The sequence below is a fragment of the Hermetia illucens genome, chromosome 3, assembly GCF_905115235.1.
Source record: "Hermetia illucens chromosome 3, iHerIll2.2.curated.20191125, whole genome shotgun sequence".
NCBI lineage: Eukaryota > Metazoa > Arthropoda > Insecta > Diptera > Stratiomyidae > Hermetia > Hermetia illucens.
Window position 1 is genome coordinate 15,224,263 of NC_051851.1, and position 23,803 is coordinate 15,248,065.

The following is a 23,803-nucleotide window of genomic DNA, read 5'->3' on the forward strand; positions in this document are numbered from 1 at the left end:
GGTAGAATATTCTGTAGCGGAAAGTGTGTAGTCAGATCCGAAAAACATTGTTGGAAGGAGAATGGAGTAATATACGTATGTAAACTAGAAACGAGACAGAAAAAATATGTCGAAAAACATAGTATATAATATCTTTTATTGCGAGGGTCAGTCAACTTTTAAATGGAATTTTTTAAAAAAATGTTCAAAGTACGAAATCATTTAAAAAAATTTTTTTGTACATAGTTTCATCGTACTGAAATACATTTTTGAAGTTTCTTGGATCAGATGTCATAAAAAGTTGAAAGCTGAGTCGTTTAAGGGGTTTTCCTATGTGGCGGTTTCCAGAAATTTATTTTTTTCCTTTACATATATTTTGAAAGCAGAATATTTTGGGGGTTTACAGCGGAAATTTCAGACCGAAATTCAAAATATTTACCAAGTTGCACAAGAGCACGGGCCATGTTGACCTGCATACAAAACGAAAACTTTAGACGTGTTTTTCTCAAAACCATTTTTTTTTTTCAATTTCAACTAAAATTTCAAAAAAATGTCAGCTGATGGCGGCTTTACAGTTTTTTTTGACCAGGGCAGAGGCAAATCGTCAGACGCTGCCTCACCTCTGCCCTGGGAGCAGCGAAGAGGTCCGTGCACCAAAAAAGAGGGAGCAAGTTGCTCTCCATTTAGTCCGGTCCGGCATTAAGTTGATGCGAACTTAGGACCAAATAATTCCCAAAAATACTAAAATTTTGTTCAACCGATCAGGCTGAAATTTTTAAAGAATACATACATATTCGTAGTTCTGATCCGAACCACGATCATGTATTTTCGTTAATAATTTCTTATTTGTATTTTAATTTTTAATGAAAAATTGACCCGATTTTTCGAAGGTTTTGTTTGATAGCTCCGCAATTTTAATATTTTGTAAGGTAAAATTATAATCGGACGATAGAAGCAAGTATACAGATTAAGAAAACGTTTGAATTTTTTAGTTTCTGATTACAACAATCGGAGATGTGCTTCCCACCAGTAACCCACCTTCATCAGAGCATTTTGATTACAAAAAAAAACAAATTATCAAATTTGTCAATTGAGAATTTAGTATCATAATTCAAGACCATAAAGTAACATATAAAAAGATTGAAAAGATTACATTTACTTTTATTGCCAGAGGACATAGGAAAATCCCCTTAATCAATTGGACAAAAAGAGTTGAACCTTTCAATCGAGTTTAAATCTTTGACCTTAAAGAGCGCCATTCAATAGACTAAATAGATGATGGTCTGTTTTGATTCAGGCGTGTAGTGGAGAACCCATGTCTCATCTCAATGACTGTACGCTTGAGAAAACTTTCTCCTTCTTCAGCATAAAGGGGACAATAATCTTTGGAAAATTTCCAAACGGGCATTTTTTGATCAGCGGAAAGACGCCGAGAAACCGAGTCTCTCTGTGGGCCTTCTGACTGTCCGGCTGTTGCTTCACTGACAACATTTCACCCATTTCCAATTAAAATTTTTCGTGCATCGAGTCATATAAATTTTCATGCAGCCACCTCTCCGTCTACTAGAATTTTCCGACCCGGGTATCATCCGAATTTTCAATTTTCTTCGATTTTGGCCAGCGCTCACTGGACCCAGATTTCCCCCATATTACAGAATCCTTTGAAGAATTTTTGGACTCCTACATGAGGATGGACGATTCCGTAGCCTACATAACGACGTAATCTATGAGCGATACCGTGACCGTCAGTATAAAATCTTCTGCGGATTACGGTGGACGGGAAGGGAGGGGATCTCTCAAGGAGGATGTGAAAGCCTGGAGAAAGATTGCACCTCGAAATAGGAAAGATCGGAGGAAGATAAGCCCGGAGATTATCTTCATCTCCAAAAGGGGTGAAAGGTCATACGCTGACATGATATCAGGAGAGTGAAGGCATATCGCGAAATCATCCATTTGGGGGATAATGTTAGTCGTATTAAAGCGGGCCTCATGTTGGAGCGTCCGGATGGCTCAAGTAGTTAGAGTGCTGAGCTGTCGTAGGCAGAGGGATTTGTTATCCCAGTCACGTCAGAGGCGGTCTTGGCTAGACTATTGTCAGAACATTGAAAGCACTAGTGAATCCGTGAGGCTCAATAAGATTCTGTCCAAGGAACATAAGAGTCCATCCTTCCTTAAAAAGTCGGAAGGCTCCTGGACGGAATCTTCTAGCGAAACCTTGGAGCTGCTGGTGCGAACGCACTTTCTCTCCAACGAGGAGGACTGTGAGTCAGAACCTCGCTTGGAGGGTTTGCGGCAACTCCAGCTGTGCGAGACTATCAAATCGGTAATTACCGAGGATAAGATCAGGTGGGATATAAACAGCTTCTCCGCATACAAATCTCCAGGCCCAGATGGCATAATGCCAGTCATGCTACAGAAGCAGCAGGAAAGGGTTGTGCCGTGGCTTGTTGAGATTTACCGGAGCTGCATCACTTTAGGATACGTACCGCAGTCCTGGAGGCGCGCATGGGTGGTTTTCATACCGAAAGCGGGCAAGCGAGGTCATGAGTCCGCGAAGGACTTTCGGCCAATCAGCCTGACCTCTTTCGTGCTGAAGACCCTAGAACGCGTCCTGGACATTCACTTAAGGACGATTATGGAGAGAACGCCTTTCTCTAAGTCCCAGCATGCCTACCTCAAAGGAAAATCCACAGAAACGGCCCTCCACGAGGTAATTGGCACGGTTGAGCGGTCGCTGCAGTACAAGCAGTATACCCTTGCTGCCTTCTTGGATATAGAAGGAGCTTTCAACAACGTCAGTACCAACGCCATCAAGGAAGCCTTGACCGGTATTGGATTGGAGGGGTATCTCACGCATTGGATTATATCCACACTGAGTATCAGGATAATCCAGTCCGATCTTGGAGGCAACCACTTGACCAGAGCTGTGAACAGAGGCACGCCCCAGGGTGGTGCTATCTCACCGGTGCTCTGGTTAATAGTAATGGACAAAATTTTACGTACATTGGACAGCAGGGGGGTGAAGGTGGTGGCGTATGCCAACGACTTAGTGATATTAGTATCAGGGATGTTTCTGTCCATTATGAGCGACATCATGGAAGGAGCGTTGCGAAAGGTGTGCCTGTGGGCCGCAAGATGCGGACTCAGCATAAACCCAACCAAAACGCAACTGATGCTGTTCACCACCAAGACAAGGATACCTGAATTCCATCTACCACTGCTGAATGAACAAAGATTGGTTCTTTCCTCTAATGTAAAGTATCTGGGTGTAATCCTGGATCCAAAGCTAAATTGGGGACAGAACATAGAACTGAAGGTTAAGAAGGCCTGTATAGCCTTCTATGCCTGTAAGAGAACCTTTGCGAAGAAATGGGGTCTCCGGCCGAGGATGGTTCTCTGGATGTACACCGCTGTAGTGCGTCCGATCCTGACGTACGGATCTATTGTATGGTGGGAGGCTTTGAAGAAGAAATACAATAGAACGAAGCTTAATAGAATTCAAAGAACCGCGTGTGCAGGTGCTACGGGGGCTCTGCAGTCCTGCCCGGCAGATGCTCTCAATGTACTCCTGCATCTCCTCCCCCTAGACCTCCACATCAAATATGTTGCAGCGTGCAGTGCCGTCAGACTACGTGAGTCCGGATGCTGGGCAGCGAAGTCCTACGGCCACAGCAACATTCTAGATGAAATACCTCGAGAAATGTGGGCATCCCCCACGGACTATGTCACACGCAAGCTGAACTTCACGAGAAACTTTGCTGTGGACCTTCCAACCAGGGCAAAGTGGAAGACCGGCGGCGTGTTGCAAGACTATGACACGGAATTCTTTACGGACGGATCAAAGATGGCCTATGGAGTCGGCGCGGGGGTTTTCTCGAATACACACGGTGTATCCAAGTCGTATGGTCTCCCAGGTTTCAGCAGTGTATTCCAGGCGGAAGTGCTGGCGATATTGGAAGTCTGTCGATGGCTGGAGCGTGATTCGAGCCCCAAGCGTAACATAGCCATTCTGATCGACAGCCAAGCGGCCATCAAGGCCTTGTACTCAACGACGACATCTTCTCGGTTGGTGGGGCAGTGCAGAGACACGCTCAACCATCTGGGCGGCATGCTCAAGATCACTCTCCTCTGAGTTCCCGGGCATAGGAACATAGAGGGGGCTGACGGATTGGCCAGGCAAGGCTCTGCTCTTGGCAGTCCCTCGGGGAATACAGTCGGTGTTCCGCTGGCGGCTGTTGGGGGCCGAGTCTACTCGCACTACCTAGCAGCCGTGGACTTGAGATGGCGAAGGCTTACAAGCTGTGCCAAATCAAGGAGAATTTGGCCCGCTTATAACATGGCCCGATCACGAGAGCTCCTGTGCCCGAGGCGTGCAAATGCATTTAAGATTACGGCGGTCTGCACGGGGCACTGGCCCATAGGGGACCATGCCGCTAGACTCGGCTTACCCTACAACTCGCATTGCCGAAGCTGCGGAGAAGGAAGGGAAACCCTCATGCACTTTCTCTGCGATTGCCCAGCTCTGGCTCGAGTCAGGCTGCGGACACTGGGTAAACCATTCTTTGGGGACCTCAGTGAGATTTCTAGCTGCAGGGTCGGAGAGCTGCTTTCCTTCGTGAATGCTACGGGCTGGCCAGCTGGACTCTGCTTCCCTGTTCCTATAACAACAGTCACGGTCTTAGGAGTTTGTGGCATCAAAACGACGCACCAAAGCGCTAATTCGGCTCCTCGGAGCGGCCACTGATACCTACCTACCTACCCACGTCAGATACCAGTCAACTCAGCTGAGAATGAGTCAAATCAGAGTAATAATTTCGAGCGAGCGCAATGTTGACCACTTTACTTCCTACAGTGTACTGTAGTGTACAGTTACGTTCTTGAATGAAGTGCTCTAACACACTTCAACGCCCAGATCCAATATGGATTGTTGCGCCAGTTGCGGAAACTGTTGATCAAGGGAGAGTAAGAATAGGTTGGATTGTCTGGGGTGGTACTGAAGCGATGCTTTAGATGCCATGGCTTGGGTCACATTGTCGAGGCATGCACTAGTTCAAATGACAGGTGGAAGCAATGCAGGAAATGCGGAGCAGAAGGCTATATAAGTAAGGACTATAGATCTTATTGGGCAGAGGGAAGGAGGGTGTGGAGAAATGGCACATTGAAGGCAGCAGCAGCTGCCCGAAATATAGGAAAGCCCTAAACGAAAATCGCAGATGATGTTGTTACAACTCAACCTCAACCATTGGCAGGCAGGACAGGATCTACTCTCGTAAATCTTTCGGGAGAAAAAGATCGATGTGGTCATAATTAGTGATCCATACTGAAATCACGGTGGTTGCATTTGGGTCATAGATCAAACGAGTCGAGTAGCGCTATGGGCTTGCGGTGAGCAAACAGGTGAATTCGGTTTAGCGACTGATGGCTTTGAGGGTTTACAATGCTTTTCGAACCACATTAAATGAGGTAGTACTGGCGGGGATGATATCAGTCGACATTCTGGCGCTTCAGTAGAAACATGGGGAGATCATACCACAGGCAGGATCTGCATGACTTTGCGTTGGATGATTCACCGAATTGTCCTAGATGTGGTGCCATATCGGAGAATCCAGAACATGTGATCTTTCACTGCCCAAATTTCGCAATGCGAATGAAACACTGCGCAGGAGCATGAGCTGTTGCTGAAGGAAGAAAAAGAGAGGAAAACAGAAAGGAGCAGGAGCAGATCAAAATCCTCACTTACTTAGCCCTCACATTTTCATGCAGTTCTTTTGCGCTGAGAGTACCGAATGTGTACGATATGGATTAAATCTGGACTTTTGAATTGGGATGAAAATTATCTGGAAAAAACGTGGCCCATGGTGAAAATTATCCGGGTCCCCTATAATCCCTTTTTTTATTGAAATTTCTATTGTGGGCCTCCTGAAAACTCTTGGCCCGGGGATAACCCCCTCATTTCCACTCCCCTCTCGTTAGGCCTGAGTAATTGGTTTATAATTTGCCATAATAGGGGTAAACTTTGAACTAATTATAATAATTGTTGAATATACACATCTACCTTGACCAGTTGCCTATTGAGTGAATCAGGTAATACTCGCATGGAGCAATTTAATTGTCTGAGATTTATCAGTAACTATGATACGTGCATATATCAATCTGTTGTTTGCTGCATTCATGGAAACATACATACTAAGTATGCGACAACAGCCATTACCTGTGTGGTACGTAGATAATTGATTCACCTGCCTTTTTGTAGGCTCTCATGAGGCATGATACCGTGAATTTCGAGTCTCTCACAGAATGCACTGAGCGTGAAGACAGGTGGGTATAAAACCTATAGCGCGGCCTTTGTAACTGGTTTGTTGGATATCGCGACTCCGCGGAGAAACTAATTAAGTTGGTTGAACAGTCGGTTAGCTTGCAGTGCTTCGAGGTTGACTGAGTATTCGCAGTGTTAAGTCGATAAGTGAACCACCTACTTCCACGTAACGTCTCTTATTGGATATCATATCTGAACAGGTAACGTTGATAAACAAGAATAAGTGTTAATCGAAATTGTTCAGTATTCATGATGTAAAGTTTACAAACAACCGTATTTTGCATGAATTGAAATAAAACAGGTTGATCCAATATTGTATCTGCATCTGTGCAAATATCGCAGTTCTGACTATATTTCGAATCTGAGGGTGCTCGTCGTTTAGGATTTATTTGTTATTGAAAGTGAAAGGTTTTCGGTTGCATTGTCGTAATCTTATTCAGGAAAGAAAAAGCCGTTACACAAATCTATAAATATTATAAGATTGAGTGGAATTTTTGTTGCTTTCTTTATCTTGAATCTTTAATTTATGCAATTAGGGTAAGATGGATGCTTGACTCGAATACTAGCAAGAGTGTGCTTAGAAAATTTTCTTGTGTTCATGGTACACCGTGAGCAATAAGTACTGATTTCGTAATAGATAATGATCTGAACAAACAAAAATCTTTCGCGGCTTAATCGCTGATTTATGCTAATATTTATTACATCGTATTTTGGTTGGTTGGTATTTGGTTAAGGAAAGGAACCCCACACGTTGTGTCTAATGTGGACTATCTTTGAAAACTATTGTTTATTCATTCAAAATTTAAGTATCTTGGCTCTAAATCGGTGAAGATTTGATTTGCAAATGAATATCTTTATGTATGAAAATAATAATTTTACAACGAATACAATATTTTAAAGATCAAAGGTTTCCAGTATGTGATTTCAAGTGCAAAGTTGCAGTTAAACTTGGATAGTGCGGGGTAGACCGTTCCACTTGTGATGCAGATAAGTGTTTGTTGACGGCCTTGTTTTGAAGATATCGACCTTGTTTTCGAGATATCACTTAGGCAATGTCTAAGAATTAAATGATAAAGATGTTCCAAATATATGAATGCAAGAACTGGAAAATAATGCTGACACCATTTCAGGTAATGCGACCAGTGCAGTAGCTTGAAAATGATGTTCTTCAAACAATTATTTTGAGAAGTTTTTGCAGAGGTTGGATGAACTGGTTGTTACTCGTAACTACGTTGACTTTTCTTCGCTGGTCAACCTTAATCGTTTCACGGATAGCATAGCTTTCTTGTGCGTTGTTACAATTGTCGCTTTATCCTCTTTTTGCATATTTTAAATACCTGCGGAAATTGGAGTCTATGCGACGTGATGACCAATTGCTTACCCTTTATGTGCAGCCCTGCTAATCTATGTTGGGCGATTATCTCGAGAGTGCAGTTTCAGTGCTTTCACTGTTTTAACTATTATGATAAACTGAATTGAGTTGATGATCCATTTACCTACCAAAAGAGCATAATGTAACCCATTTTCCCACCAAAAGAGCATAATATAACTCCCAAATGGGGACTGTCCAACCGATCTTCTGTGTAGCATAGCCGGCGATAGAAGTGCCTCCATTTCCATTTCATCTACTTGATCCAAACGTGACTATAGAAATTCGAAATTGTGTCAAACAAAAGTACCTACATGACTTGTTGTAAATAAGAATTAACACAAACGCAGAGCTTTCGAGTAACAGTTTCGGTCGCTTTCAATGTACTGCTCCCATTTTGGAATTCACACAGAGCATATAACTTCAAATTCTTAGACAATCCGTATTCTGCGCTAGTGATTGTTATTCTGGTAACGGAAAGTCGCACCACGTCCTCAAAGAACTATTATGCTCCCTTTACTGGTTATAGTGTTCTTATCAATCATAGTATCTCAAACAAGTCTATAACCGTTAGGAATTTTAGTATATTCCCTACTTCTAAATCTTTCAACTTTGCATCTGGTATTAAGGGTTCTCCCAGATGTCTCATTCTACTTTGCACAAGTGCCGATCACTGTCCCAGAACATGTATAGAGGTTTCATCCTTAGGTAGATATCCTAAGCTTCCCTAGGTTGTAGTTTAGCCGACATTGACCAGTGAGAATTCCCACTATGATTCCTCTGTGGGACGCATTCTCATACCAGTTTAGACCTAAGTGCCTTGAGTAGTTGTAGTTCCTTCCTTTGGAGATTAAAGGAGGCACATCTGTCTGTGGGGGATATTTCCGCCTAGAATATGATAGTGTGCCTACCCATTGGCTCCAAGTACATTTTCATGATCCCGGCATCCGCTCCCTCTACTCTGAGGGACACGTCAGTGTGCCAAGTAATCAGTTCCTGGTTTAACCCCTATGTCACAGCTACGGTCTCCCAGTTTGCCTTATTACTTCAACGTGTTTCAAACTTCTTATCGAAGTGAAACCTCGTTGTCATGTAATCCCTTGATAACAATAATCCGGGGTACCGCCTAGAAAGAATATCAAACTTCCTTCGATTTAGGCAGCTCCCCGCTTCACTGATACTCCCGGCATCCTGAAGGTTGCCCCCTTGTCTACATCTGTATGTACAGATGGGGAGGGGAGGTAATCCCAGAAGGACCTCCAGGGATGCCAGCATATCCTCATTGCCCCACTGATACACACGCTAACCAGTCTTCGAAGTTTGTATAATTCCTGGCTTGTGTGCTGAATTCAGTTCTTTTTGCCCAGATTACCGCCTCATAGGTAATCATTGGCCTTACTATTGCAGTGTGTATCCAAAGTAGTATCTTCTGGCTGCAACCTCATTTTTTCCGGCTATAGACCTACAAGTCATCAGAGTCCTCGCAGCTTTCGGACAAGTGTTTCCGACATGCGTTTCCCGGAGTAACTTTTGGTCTAGCGTAATTTTCAAATATTTGACCTCTGTTTCTCGTTTCATCACCGTGTCATGTAACCTCATGGCTCTCAGGTGATCAAGCTTACGTTTCCTAGTGAATAGTACTATGGTTCCATCTTCTCGCACCAGGCACTAGTAACCCTTAGTCCAGTTTGGATTCTATCACATAGGGTATCCTCATTTTTGCCCCTACAAATTAAAACAGTGTCGTCCGCGTAATTCTGGACCTGTATTCCAGTATTTGTCAGCACGTCCAGGAGTTCGTCCACTACCATACTCCACATAAGCGGCGATAGTACCCCGCCCTCTCCACTCTCCAGCGGTTCAGGGTATCGTGTATCTCTATGTGCGATGTGCTATCGAATGCTCCTTCGATATCCAAAAACGCACACAGTGCTATTTCTTTTCTTTTTATGGCATCCTGTAGTACATCCGTCAGCTTAGTTCTAATATCGTTGTCTATGACTTTCTCTAGCGTTTTGAGTACGAACGATGTAAGGCAAATTGGTCTGAAAGATTTAGGGTGAAAAGGATCCTTTTTACCCGCTTTCGCCATAAATACCACTTTTGCCCGTCTCCATGCTCTTGGTATATATCTCAGTGCTATGGTTCCTCTTACCACCCTCAGAAGAGACTCTAGGATGATTCCTAGTCCTCTCTGGATTAGTGCTGTGAAAATGTCATCTACTCCGGGTGTTTTCAGTGGTTTAAAGTTCTCACTGCCCACTGTACCCTAGCTTCCGAGTATACCTCCTTTGCTAGTTTCCAGTTCTCCTTTCTTCCCCTTTTATTCGTTGTTGGGGTGTCAGACAGAATGTTGTCCCCTGCCACCGTAGGGTATGACCCCAGGAAATGAGTACTGAGAAGCAGGTATACTCTGACCTCCTCATTCTCGGTAAATGTCCCATCTTCCATCTTCAAACAGACAGAAGATATTGCCGCGTCTTTGGCTACCGCTTTGTAAGGTCTGGTTGCTTGCAGACCACAAATTTGCCCCCGGTACACCCAGGGCTGCTGAGCCAGCACTATTCCAATGCTCTCCTTGAAACTTGCCCTTGCAATTACTGCAGATGCAGCTTTCTCATGATGGAGGTTTATCTCATCTTATAACCCTCCTCCTCCGACAACCCGCTTTCCTGCCCATCGCTGTCCACCCTAAGCCCGAGAAGATCTAAGTCTAGGTTGTTCAGCTTCTGCTCTTCACTGGGCAGGAGGTGTCTTCTCCGAGGTTTTTCTCTGTGCACAGGTATGTTGCCAAATCGATAGTTGATATTGTAACTCCGATATTTCATTGCCTTCAGGGGTCGGTTATCTAACCCGATCGTGGCGAGTCTACCCTCTCCTTCCACCTTGCTTTTGAAGATTCTCCATAATCGCATATGGAGATCCTCATTTTGAGCGAATAGGAGGTCCATGAGATCTTCCGTCCCTATTGTTGCGAATTTCAGGAAAAACACTGTCACTGTCATGTGTGCTCCTGGTATATCATCCCCGGCACATGTTCACAGTTCTGCTCCTTCCCAGCCTGACAATTTAGGAACTATGATCGTAAGCCACTCTACAGTGTTTTCCGTCGCGCAGTCCACCAGTGTGTGATCTGGTCGAAAGCGTATCCCGGTGAACACAAGTTTCGCAGTCCATCCCTTGCATATCTGCCTGTCGACAAGGTCTTCGATAGTTTCCTGCTCCTCACGAGTAGGTATTTGCTCGGGAAACATTTTTGCCAGTATGGCTAATGGCGTGCTTCCTGATTCCTGCCTTCACCCCTGACCTGTCCGGGTTTTCTCCTCTCTTGAGTTTAGGTTTGGATTTTTTAGGAGCACTCCCTTCATGCGGACTAATCTCCGCTGCTGCCCTTCTTCAGGTCTTCCTTCATATAACGTTGTTGTTGTGCGTTTGTTGGTTACTGTCCTCGCAATATACCAATGTGGACCTTGGATCAGTGCCTTAAAGTGTTTTAGAGCACTTCATTCAAGACGGTAGTGGTACACTGCAGGATTATAGAACCCTGAAACAACTGCAAACTATCCAATGGGCACGGTTGGCATGACACCCTGGTTCGAGGGATATGTTTTTCGACTCCCCAGTCTTGATCCGTGGCGTTTTGTTAATAGTAGGGTCACCTCGTTCAGGGTGTGGCTATCACACGCCAACTGGATACAAATTGGCCTGGTGAGAAAGCCGGGGCAAGGGCTTATTTCTCTGGGCTCGGAAGAGAGACCAGCTAAATTAGTGTCATCTTGGGCCCGAATTTTTAGACCATTTCCCAAGTGAGTCACGCAGTCATCTTTTCGTAAGGATGTATGGATCACGTATTAGACTGGTGAAGCCAAAACATGATAGAATTAACGAGCATGTTTCAGTAGGCAGCTTTACTAAACCCATAATGCCTGATGACCAGAGCAAATCCAGCGAATTGCAGTTCAGTGTTAGGTTTTGCGGAATTGAAAAAGGTTGTGAGTTAGGAGAATTAAGGGTCAGAAAGCACAAACTTAAGGACCGAGCTCAATCTTAGATACTACCTGAAATATCCGGTAAAGAAACATATGATATCTAAGCTCAAAAATTCCCCGCTTTTTGTTTAGTCTGATATGAGATGCAATAAAACAAAAGTATTTCTTCAGATATCATTAACTTAATTTCATGTGCAGACTTTTAAAATGAAATTTATCTGCAAAATCGAATCATAATCAATCTTCCCGGCTGGAACTTTATCCAATCATAATAGACCGTTATTATTATAAAGTTTGTTATTTATATATGAATATGTTTGTACTCATCATGTAAATGATTATTTGAAAATATTCTTGGTGAAGCATGTGTATCGTAATTTAATTTTCCATAAATTGTGATTCTGTAAATAGTTCGCTGTTTACACGTTTTCGCTACTCATAAGTGGATTTATTTCAATGTTGAATGGAGACGCATTCGGCATGCCGTCTCTCTATGTCTGCTATTATTCAACTGTATCATGAACTTAGTAAAGAATGAAATTTCACACACGATTATGGCTACATACGAGTAGGTTCTTTATCTAAGTTATTTTTATACTTCTGACAATTATTACTTTTATAGATTTTACACGTGTTTAGTTTTCGCAAAAAGTTTTATGATATGCTATTCATCCCTTGGTGTTCCGTTCATTGATCTGCCTCCCCGAATGCGCAGTCAGCTAGATCTTATGACCCTCCTCCGAGACGAGGGCGATGACCTGCATAGCACTCCCAGTCGGGTTACTCAGTATATCTGTTGTCCGACCACTGTGGGGCGACAGCTGAACAACACAAGCATTCCATGTTGAATTTGGATGGTCGCAGCTTTTCAATCCTGCGAGAAGTGGCGGACACAAAACGCAAGTCTAGGTCAATGTCAACGCTTATTGTGTTACGCTCATCCAAGAGACAGCTCCGAAATCTACTACATGAAAGCTGAAGAAATCTACAAACGTCCTCCCACCATTATCGTTACCGTTACAAAAACTATGTTTCCCCCTCACATATTCGAGTAAGGTGTTTTCAGAGACCACCTTGACATTTAGATCACCTATCACTATCACAATGGCACCTTTAGGAACCTTCTCCTGAACTGCGTTAATTACTCGTAGAAAGCGTCCTTCTCCATTATATTGGAAGTCTCTGTTGGTGAATAGCACTATACAGTTGGGAAGCTCCTTATCCTGGCGTACAGTCTTGCAGTGAGAAATCTGTGAGACATCGGCTCTCAGGTCAACAGAGCACGTCTTGTCACAGTCGTCAAAAACAATCCCACATTGGATTCGCATTTACTTTCACTCGGCTTTCCAGAATACAAAAGTACATTGCCGTAAGAGGGAGAGTAGTACTCTCCAGAATCCCACCATCTTACTTCGCTTAGGCCCAGAATGTCCAGCTCATATTGTTGGAAGAAGCGAGCATTCTGGAGACCCTTCATACCGTTGTCGATTCCTCGTTTGAGGGTTCATTCTTGCAAATATCTTCTAAGAAGCAGCCGTACTTCTTTGTTTCAAACTTAATTTTTCAGAGAAGAAAGCTTACCCCACAAAGTAGATGAAGTTATTTCGCCACAGGTGCTACTACGGGTATTGCAATAGGGAGAAGACCCGAATCAGAGGTGAAAATTATGCGCCTCTCTCCCCTAAAATTGAAAAGTTAATGTAATTTTGTTAGTCTCTGTATTCCGACTGCTGGGGGAATCACCCTCGAGCAATATGCGAGAAAGCTCCTCAACAGCGGGATAATCAAAATTGGATCAAAATGCTATAGGTGTCTGAAATTGCGTCCTCTGCGGGTTTGGTATCCAATCTTTAGGGTGGAACTAGAAAGGAGCTTCTTCCCGGACCTGAACCTTAACAGCCGCTTCATCCTCAACAATGTCTTCACCATCACCACCACGAACGACATCCCGAACCCAGATGGCAACAGTACCTAATAAGTCGAGATGCCATGAAGCTGGGCCAATTTCTTGATGTTGCTTGCTGATTAGCATTAGCACTCTGCACTGAACTGCGCTAGCAACTCGTCCCCAGGTCTGAAACGACCCTAAGTGGCGGCGTATTGTATTGTATTTCCATCATAGGGTGATAATGACTGCATGGGATGTAAATTGGCACCCAGGGCTGGTACCATCCCATGTGTCCGAAATCTTGACAGCTCAGCAGCTGTTTGGCATTTGACCCGAAGATTTACACCGACCGCAGATGATAACATAAAGAGCAGTGTCCAGAAGCGAATGTGTACGGAAAAGAAATAAAAGCTAAGACTTCAAAGAAACAAAGTTGAAGTCAAAAGAAGAAGAAAAGAAATTAAATCACAAGTGTTAGAGGCTTACCTTTGCTTCCGTCAGGAAATCTATTAACTCCTTGTGCTGTTGTTGGTCCTCATTTTTCAGGAGCATGTGTCCGGATAGCTGAGTGGTTAGAGCGCAAGGCTGTCGTACGGAAGGTCGCGGTTCAAATCTCGCTGGTGGCAGTGGAATTTGTATCGTGATTTGACGTCGGACACCAGTCGACTCAGCTGTGAATGAGTACCTGGGTCAAATCAGGGTAATAATCTCGGGCGAGCGCAATGCTGACCACATTGCCTCCTAGTGTACCGTTACGGTCTTGAATGAAGTGCTCTAACACACTTCAAGGCCCTGATCCAACATGGATTGTTGCGCCAACGATTATTATTATTATTATTATGTGAAGGGACGAAAAAGACTTATTCCAGCTATATTTGGCCCTAACCTGGGCATATTTGGGGCAATGAAAGATTGAATGCTCACTGGATTCAGCAACCCTACAGAGGTTTGATTCTATGATTTTCATGAGCTTTAAGAAAGGTTTGCTGTACGACCTAAGCCGATTTAGAGTTTTCTCCTCAGCTCCCGAAGGGAGGTTGGAGAGTTCACTAGTCAACACTGGTAGGGTGGGAAATAAATCAGCAAAGAATCTTCCCTTGGACCGGGAGATTGCCTGGAAATGACTATTCCAGTTTTTCAGGATGTATTTCTTGACCGCAGCTAGAAGGTATGCAGGTGAATAGGGAGCATTCAGCGTGGTGCTTTGAGCGTTTGGATTGGTGGCGAGTCGATGAGCAATTTTATTGAGGATGCCTCTGCCGTGCACAGGGCACCCCAGAAAGGTTACTAGCTCAAAATGAGCGCTCCATAGGGTTTGGTGAATGTTTTGGACTAGGAAGTGCATCGGGGTTTTGGAGGCAAGAAGGACGCAGGCATGGGGAGCATCGATAATTATGGCAAGTTTGCTAACCTCTCTTGTGCTAAAGTAATGACTTGAAGAATGACAAATAATTCCGCTGAGAGGATGGAGCGCTTGTTAAAGTTGAGGTCAGGGGAGAAGTTACTTTCTAGTTCCACCCTAAAGATTTGAAACCGTACTGAACCCGCAGTGTGTGCAATGCTTTCACCAGACGCGCCACGATTCTTGCAGGGAACACAGTTTTCGCTTTCATTTTAGGTCTTCGCTTGGTGACTTACCAGAACACATCTGCGACATGCTGTCCTCCTGTCGGGCTGCTTGCAAGTTGTTGTGTGTCTATAGTTCAGCCACCTGTGACATTTGGCGGAAGTTATCCACATTTGTACCCATCCAATTTTGATTATCCTGCTGTTGAGGAGATTTCTCGCATATTGCTCGGGGAACTCCACCACGGTGAGCTTTTGGCCTCGGATATTCACAGAAGTAATACCTATCCGGGCATTGGTTACCTCTGGATATTCACGCTTTATGGTCTCCGCCGCTTCCATATTTTCTCTGGGGCAGTCAAGATATCGCATTTCTAGAGAGCAAATAGGCTCTAGGCTAGAAACGAAAGTCTTCTCCTCTCGCAGTTTCTTGATCGTACTCTTGCTAGTCCTTTTCGAGCTTAGTTCGACGAGGAGTCCACCACCCTTCGTTTTCCGTATGGAAGACATTTCATTGTCTTCGGGTTTCATCTTATAGCAGATATCACGGAGGACTTCGACAAATGTCTTGCCTTTTGTTGGCTTAATGAACAGGGTTGATGGTCTAGTCCTCCTTCGTTTCCTCGTCTTTTTTGGCTTTCTACTGGCTTTTGGTTTGTAGCCTTCTTGTCTTTGAACAGGCGGGTCACTGGTGGTGTAGCGAGTTCTTTCCTTTTGTCTTTCTTTGCCTTCTTTTTTGGACCCTTGAAAATACTTGGAGAAAGTCTCCTTCAGGCACGTCTTCTTCTTTCCGCTTTTTTATTTGACGCTGACAGTGTTCTTAGCGGGAAATACGACGGTTTCTGTTTTCTGCGCTTCTTCCGCTGCTGTCAATGTTCGCCTGTAGAAGGTCCAGTAGTTCCTCCAGTTGCATCAGCTCGTTTTTGACGCCTTTGCTGACGAATGGAGGGACGTTGCCGATCGCATATGCTTTACCACTGTTGCGCATTTCCTGATGAGGCTTTCCTCTTCGCCTCTAGCTAGGATGGTCGACTGCACTTCCACTCGGTTCATGTCCGAATTAACCTGCTCAGGACTAACGATTTTGACTGGGCTTTTTTCCGGAATAGGGACACGAGAGGTTATTGGAGTTGCCGTCCTCTTTCACACGTGTCCCGTCTCATAAATGCTGTTGTTTTATGGCGTGAAATTTTATAGTCCTCATGCTTTACGTCAGATTACTTAATGAGGACCGTTTTCTGGTGAAATACATACGACAGATACATAAATAAACAAATTGTGAACGGATTTTAATGATTTTTTGTCTCCATAAAAAACGATAAAGATGTGAAAATACTGCTGAGTAATAGTCAAATAAAAAGATGCCTCGTTGCGTAAGTGCTGTAATGGGATATTTATCTGTTGGGGCCCCACTCGGCATTTTTAATAAATATTTAACTACATTATGAGGTGGAAAAATACTAGCAACACATAAATAGTATTATGTGGGGGTCGGCTGAGTGTTTATTGCTAAGCATAAGTGAAACCGTAAGTAATTTTTCAGTTTGCCTTGTAAGTTGGCACATTTAAAAATAAACTCCCGGAATCAATACAAGTGTGAAGGTCATTTCTATGTTTGTATATTTGTGCAAATTCACAAGTCAGTTATCCTTCAACTAAGTATACTTTGGACTTGCTCGATAAAAGACTGATGCTTGAATTTGTTTTTAACTGTATAGAAAGTCGTAAAACTTGAATTTAAAATGGGTAAATATATACGAGTATATATGGAATATTTAGGATATTTAAGCTGTGTTCAAATAAATTTAATTAATTACTGTTTGCGTTTAATCTCGTAAGATGACCACTACACTTGTCTAAACATCATCAACGAGTAATTAGTTGGTTACATTACATGTTGAAAATATGAAGTACATATATCTGTTCTAAGGCTAGACGTATTCAAATGAGGGAAGAAATTGCATGTTTACATATTATACAATATTAGATACTAAGCCAGATACTAAGTTACAATGTTACGTCATAGTCGTTATAAAAACACTAATAAATACATAAGTACACCTTTTCTATGAATACATCTATTTACGCACATAAAATACATTTGAAACAATCCTGATTTAATTACTGTACTTTATCTTCAGGTTATCCACAAACTATCTAAATCACGAGATGACTTTCTGGAATACAATTTTAATAGCCTGTGTGCTTATTGCATCAACATTTGGAACTGTAGTTGAACAATGCCCAGGTGGTAAGTTTCTCACATAATTTGCGAAAATTATTTATTTACGTTTACGTTTCAATGACTTACGCTAACATAATTGCAAAAGATGCATCATCATCATCAACGGCGCAACAACTGGTATCCAGTCTAGGCCTGCCTTAATAAGGAACTTCAGACATCCCGGTTTTGCGCCAAGGTCCATCAATTCGATATTCCTAAAAGCTGTCTGGCGTCCTGACCTACTCCATCGCTCCATCTCCGGCAGGGTCTGCCTCGTCTCTTTCTACCATAGATATTGCCCTTATAGACTTTCCGGGCTGGATCATCTTCATCCATACGGAATAAGTGACTCGCCCACAATTATCAACGGTCTCAAAGCTGTAGTCTCCTATCTTTGTTCTTCCCGTTTGACAAGTGCGGTTTGATGTTGTTGGTTGGTTGGTTTTTGGTGCTGCCGCTGCCACCATATAATTTGTCTTGCCTTCATTGATGTACAGCTCAAAATCTCGCTTAACCTGCTCGATCTGGTTGAAGGCCGTTTGTACCTCTCGGAAAAAAATCCACATATCGGTCGGCTAGAAGTCTACTGAAGCAGGATGTCTCAGGGGCTGCCCACAGCGAGGGGTTCTCTCTCCACTGTTATGGCTCTTGGTAATGGATACCCTGCTGTGGCCCCTGGGGGACAAACAAGTTTTCGCGAAAGCATTTGTGGACGACCTAGCCTTAATAATTACGGACGCAGTATGTGACCGCTTGAATGCAACTCTGCATAAAATCTACAGCTGGTGCCTCCGCAATGAACTCACGGTGAACGCTAGGAAACTGGACTAGTTATGTTCACTAGGAACGTCAGGTGGTTCAGCTATACGCTACCCACCTTAGCAGGGGCGGAAATCCAGCTGGCACAAACAGTCAAGTACTTAGGAGTACATTTCGACTCCCAGTTAACGTGGAAGCATCATATCCAGGAACAATATCAGAAATCCTGCAGATTGCTCTGGTGCTGTAGGAATGCGATAGATAAGAACTGGGGACTTTTACCCAAACGAATATACTATACTATATAATAAAACCCTTTTTGATGTATGCATGCATCGTCTGGTGGCCAAGACTGAACTTTTCTAACAGCAGGAAGCTGCTAACGCAGATTCAGAGACTTGGTTGTCTAAGTATTACTGGAGCAATGAGTACTACGCCAACTGCGGCACTTGAAGCTATTCTAAATTTGCCCCCTAACCACTTGGAGGTGAAACGGAAAGCAGCCAACGACGCAACGGCTCGATACCATTGGGGCGTGGAAAGGCGGCCAATCACACGGTCATGCGTCTATCTGGAAATTCCTTGAAAAACATCCGGTAGTCCTGATGCCGACCGATTATATGCTTTACAGATCCGTCTTTGAAAAGACATACACTGTCGTAATCACCGAAAGAGAAGAATGGTCGACAAGTGGCCATGAGTCTTTTCAGATTACAGACCTAATAATCTTCACCGACGGGTCAGTCATAGAGGATGGATCGGGCGCAGGGGTGTTCTCGGAGAATCTGATTATAGAACTGGCCTTATCCCTCGGGAAAATGGCGACCATATTCCAGGCGGAGATATATGCCATTTCATTGGCAGCAGAAGAATGTCTGCGACCAAAGTGGAGGGGTCGCACCATTCGAATCTGTTCCGACAGTCGGGCGGCATTATCAGCACTAAATGGCAACGATATATCAAGCCAGTTGGTGTGGAATTGTCATCAGGTGCTGCTGAAACTTGGCTGACTCAACGAAACATTCCTGATGTGGGTGCCGGGGCACTCTAACATCGTCGGTAATGAGGAGGCTGACAGACTGGCTCGCCGAGGATCTGGATTCACAATGATGGGGCCAGAACCAGCTCTTGCAATCCGACCATCTACTGTCAAGTCTACTCTGAAGGGTGAAATTGCAAGGATTCACGCAACCGAGAGGAGAAATTTGGACTCTTGCCGGCAAGCGAAAATCTTTGTGAAAGAGCCTAAGGCCCCTAGAGTGGCATTTTTGTTGTCCCTTAAGAAGTGGGACATGAAAACCCTAGTAGGGTTTTTAACGGGACACTGCTCCTTAAACTACCATATGGAAAAGATTGGGGTAGTGGTTTCGGCTATGTGCAGCCAATGTGAGGAGGAGGAGGAGACGGCCCTGCACTTTTTATGCAGCTGCCCGGCATCCTCAGATCTCAGAGGAAGACACCTTGGCAATGTTTTCTTCAATGAAGAATCTGCACACTCTCTGCCTCTTGAGAATGTTCTCAAAATCGCTAAAGCCTGCAAACACCGTAGGCGGGAAGCCATTGAATAGGCAATTTACGGGGATAGTATAATGGACCTAATAATGGCCTGAATGCTCGGAGCTGCGGCTCCCCCCAGTAAACTAAACTAAACCTCTCGGGCCGTTCTTCCCATGATGCCGATATCGTCAACATAGACGAGTAGTTGGGTGGACTTAAAGAGAATCGTACCTCTTGCTTTTACCTCAGCATCATGGATCACTTTCTCGAAGGCCAGGTTAAAGAGCACGCATGATAGGACATCCCCTTGTCGTAGACCATTGTTGATGTTGAATGGTCTTCAGAGTGATCCTGCTGCTTTTATCTGGCCTCGCACATTCGTCAGGGTCAGCCTAGTCAGTCTTATCAATTTCGTCGGGATACCGAATTCTCTCATGGCCGTGTACAGTTTTACCCTGGCTATGCTATCATAGGCGACTTTAAAGTCGATGAAGAGATGGTATTCCAACAGTTAGAGTATAGTAGCTACTCTAATAGCTTTGTACTCATGAAGGGGGTAAGTTGTTCCCGAAATATATATCTACATTGAAAAATCGAAATTGTAGTTTTGAGGAAGCTACTGGTCTATCAATTTTAGGCTAAAATACAAATAGCAGACAATATATAATCTCTTAGCATGCCTCCTCGTTGACGTGTAAATGTTGTGCCAAACGGCGGAGGTTATGACACTCCATTAGTACGTAGAAGGTTTGTCGCGGTTGGGGACCTTCTGGGGCATGGAAGCTACACATGCCGTTGTTATCAGGTTTATCATTGAATTTACAACGGTGTCAGCGGCGGCGTTACAATCCCTCGGAGCGCTCTCCAGCGCGGTTTTACCTGCTCCAAGAGCTTTGATGAAAGTTTCCGATGTTCACCCCCGCAACATTCCACAGGCAGGGGGAGCGTCGGGTTGATGCTCGCCGGCCAGTAGCGTTAACCACTTCGAACGCGATGTACTAGTGATCACTTGCCGAGAAGTCTTCCAGGACTCGCCACCCGCCCACCGATAATGCCAGAGATTTCGACGACAGGAATGCTTCCTTCACGGCCTGGGCGCCGAGCGCGGTTTTCGCCGCCAGTTCCAGAATCTGTTTCACTCTGGAGTCTGACTGAGGCATGCCTCAATCAAGGGTCATAGCAGCCTACCAGGATTCGCTCCTCCGTGCCCGAAACGGCGTACTCCACAGCATCAAGCCGGCGCCGAAACTCAGACATCGTTTCATTCGGCGTCAGGTAAACGCTAAAAACATCGAATCCAGACAAACCCATTCCCTCGGCCTTCGGCAAAAACAGAAGTCGAACGTCGTCCCGAATCCGGATGGCAGCGGTGCCCGATAAGTCGAGATGCCATGAAGCCGGGTTCCTGTTTCGGAATTCGGATCATGCCATTCGCGTCCTAGTCTTTTCCAATTCCGCCTTAAAGATTGGACACCGTCCCGAGCCTGCAGTGCGTGTGAGGCTCTCACCAGACGCGCCACGATCCCTCCAGAGAAGGAAACTTTCGCTTTCATTGCAGGTCTTCGCTTGGTGACTTACCTGGCTGCATCTCTGGCAGTCCAGTCACTTGCAAGTTGCTGACGTGTGTCCCCCTAACACCCTTGAACCACTTCGATCATGCTGCGCTCCTGGCAGATGCAAAGTCTGATGAGTTGCCTCTGCCTTGGACGAAACTGTAGTTGTCTACAAATACTTGGGTGCTAAGCCCAAAGGAAAGAAAGTTGATCTCCATTTGGTCCGGTCTGACATCAAATGGATGTTGGACTTAAGATCCCTCATTTCCCAAGCAAGAAATTGATGTAATAAATGCACTGGAAAATTTTAGGGCAGAATAGCAATAACGGATTTAACACTGTTAATACGTCGAGTGATATGGAATTCCGTGCCACTATCGACAGAAACATCACTCCTTAAATTTGCAAATTGTTCAATGCCCTCGATATTAATGGGCAGAATATTAATGTAGATAGGAAGAGTACGATGACCCGCCAAACTAGAAACCTTGGTTTTGTTGGTGTTTATTCTGATTCTGCTTGTCTGCTTTTCCAGATCCCGAGCTGTTTGGTCAAGGCCAGTTACTTAATGAGAGAGTAACCAGATGTCATTGGAGTAGTCAAGGTATTTGAGAAAAGATATCAAGACCCATTGAACCTCTGTACGTCGTCCCGATAAAACAGATGTGACAATAGCTATTATTTTCTCCTGAATGCCTTTTCTGCTTAGAGCATTCCTGATGCATTCTCTGTTTAAGCTGTCGAAAGCTTTCTTGAAATCGATGAAAAAGAAGTAAAGTGGCGACCTGAACTTTTCACACTACTCCAGAATGACCCGAAGGGCATAAATGCGGTCCTTGCATGAGGATTCAGAGCGGAAACCAGCTAGTTGCAGGATGATTTTAACTAACATCTTCCTGACAACAACAAGTACGAAAATACCTCTTCAGTTGTAGCACTTAAGAGGAGTGCCCTTATTCGGAATCTTAACGATTATTTTTTCCACTCACTGGAAAGGATCTCAGGTTCACAGAATTTACGGAGAACTGGAAGTAACAACTCTACAGAGATTGCAGTGGCTACACGGAAAAGTTCCAAAGAAAGACTTTCAAGGCCGACAGCTTACTCGGTTTGAACATGTTGATGGCGATGACAATTTCGCTTCCGCTCATATATTACGTTGGCTTGCTATATTATCCACAAGATGTGATGGAACCTTATCAGATGTTATACTATCTAGAATCGTAGTACAGTGCTCCTTCCATCTATTCAGCTGTTCGTCATCGCGAGTGGGAAGTCCCCAGACAGAGTTGGCACTTAGGTCTGTTTGACGCGCTTTGCCCCACTTAGGGTTATATGGCAACTATGCATGGAGCAGTGAAATCGACTTTCCAAATTGAAAGATCTAAAAATATTAAATAAATAGTGACTGACGGTTTCACCTAGCGCAGAACGTTACCTTATCTCAGCCCTGGGAGCAGCGTGACTCAAGGTGTTAGTTGTTCCCCGGTATATCTTGGCTACACTCATGCCTTACCCAGACAAGTTTTTTTTCCATTTGTTGAAATCAGTAAACTCATTTAACAAAAGTAATTCAAACCCTTTGGCTATTTATAAAATCAATTTCACCCAGGACTATTTCTCATGCATTCTATTTTTTTCCAATTAGGTACCCCAAAAATTGATCCGGCCGATGTTTCCTTAACCAAATGCAATAACCCCCCTTGCATCCTCAAACGGAGAACAACTGTCGGAATCGAATTGAAACTGCGACCAGACAAGGATATTAAACATCTAACAACAAGTGTCCAAGGAATAATTGCTGATCTCCCGTTGCCATTCATCGGAGTCGATGGTACCAGCGCCTGCGACAACGTTTACAGTGAAGATGGAAGTACGAAAGTGGGATGTCCTTTGAAGGCCGGTGGGACTTACTTGTACAAGAATTCATTCCCTGTCCTCCAAATCTACCCTGCCGTTAGTTTGAAGGTTCATTGGGCGCTACAAGGCCCGAATCAAAGGGATGTGATCTGCTTCGAGGTGCCAGCTAGGATTAAGTAAGTTTGAAAAATGGATTTGAATCTCTTCAAAACTTGGCACTTTTGAGATTATTTGTCCAAGTAAAATTATTGTGATGGAATGAGCTTATTATTGAATAAAGATTAATTTTTTTGTAGAAAAAATTCGTATAATTGGAAAAAAATCCCTCTTTCTAATTGTCTAAGTTGGCCTCTAATTCCAACTTCCAAACGTTTCGCTGAATCTCAAGTATCTACCTTATTCGCTACTAACTACGGTTTAACACAGATTTATTACCTAATTGAAATAATCACCCCCTTGATGGAAATTTACATCAAGGACATCATTAATGTTAATCTCAGGCTATTAATTGAATATTCTGGTCAGAATATTCAGCGGAAAAAGTGATAAAAAGCGGTGCCATTAATTTCTCAATTATACCCCCAACTGGTTTATGATTAAACGTATCTGTGCGGTCACTGTATAGTACACTATCTGAATTGTAATTAGTACAAACGAGCCACTTATAGTTAAAATATTCAACTAACTGAGACTTAAACACTAACTTTTATAATTAACCACTATACATGGAAACTAAGAAGAAATTTCAGGGGTAGATTTGAGTTGGGGGTTGGCAAGTATTTAAGGAACAGTTCGTCACATTT

At 43.8% G+C, this 23,803-nt stretch overlaps 1 protein-coding gene across 3 annotated transcripts; it reads left to right on the forward strand.

Annotated features, from left to right (window-relative positions):
* The first annotated feature begins 6,337 nt into the window (after positions 1-6,337).
* On the forward strand, positions 6,338-23,302 carry LOC119652460 (ecdysteroid-regulated 16 kDa protein). 3 transcript variants are annotated; one of them, XM_038056626.1, is made up of 3 exons: positions 6,338-6,495; positions 17,249-17,358; positions 22,789-23,302. In XM_038056626.1, exons 2-3 carry the CDS (start codon positions 17,277-17,279, stop codon positions 23,178-23,180), a joined length of 474 nt encoding a protein of 157 aa, XP_037912554.1. In that variant the 5' UTR covers positions 6,338-6,495; positions 17,249-17,276; the 3' UTR covers positions 23,181-23,302. The 3 variants fall into 3 exon arrangements, with proteins under 3 accessions (XP_037912554.1, XP_037912553.1, XP_037912552.1); XM_038056625.1 differs by lacking the exon at positions 6,338-6,495 and adding an exon at positions 6,692-6,832; XM_038056624.1 differs by lacking the exon at positions 6,338-6,495 and adding an exon at positions 6,879-6,910.
* Positions 23,303-23,803: the final 501 nt, after the last annotated feature.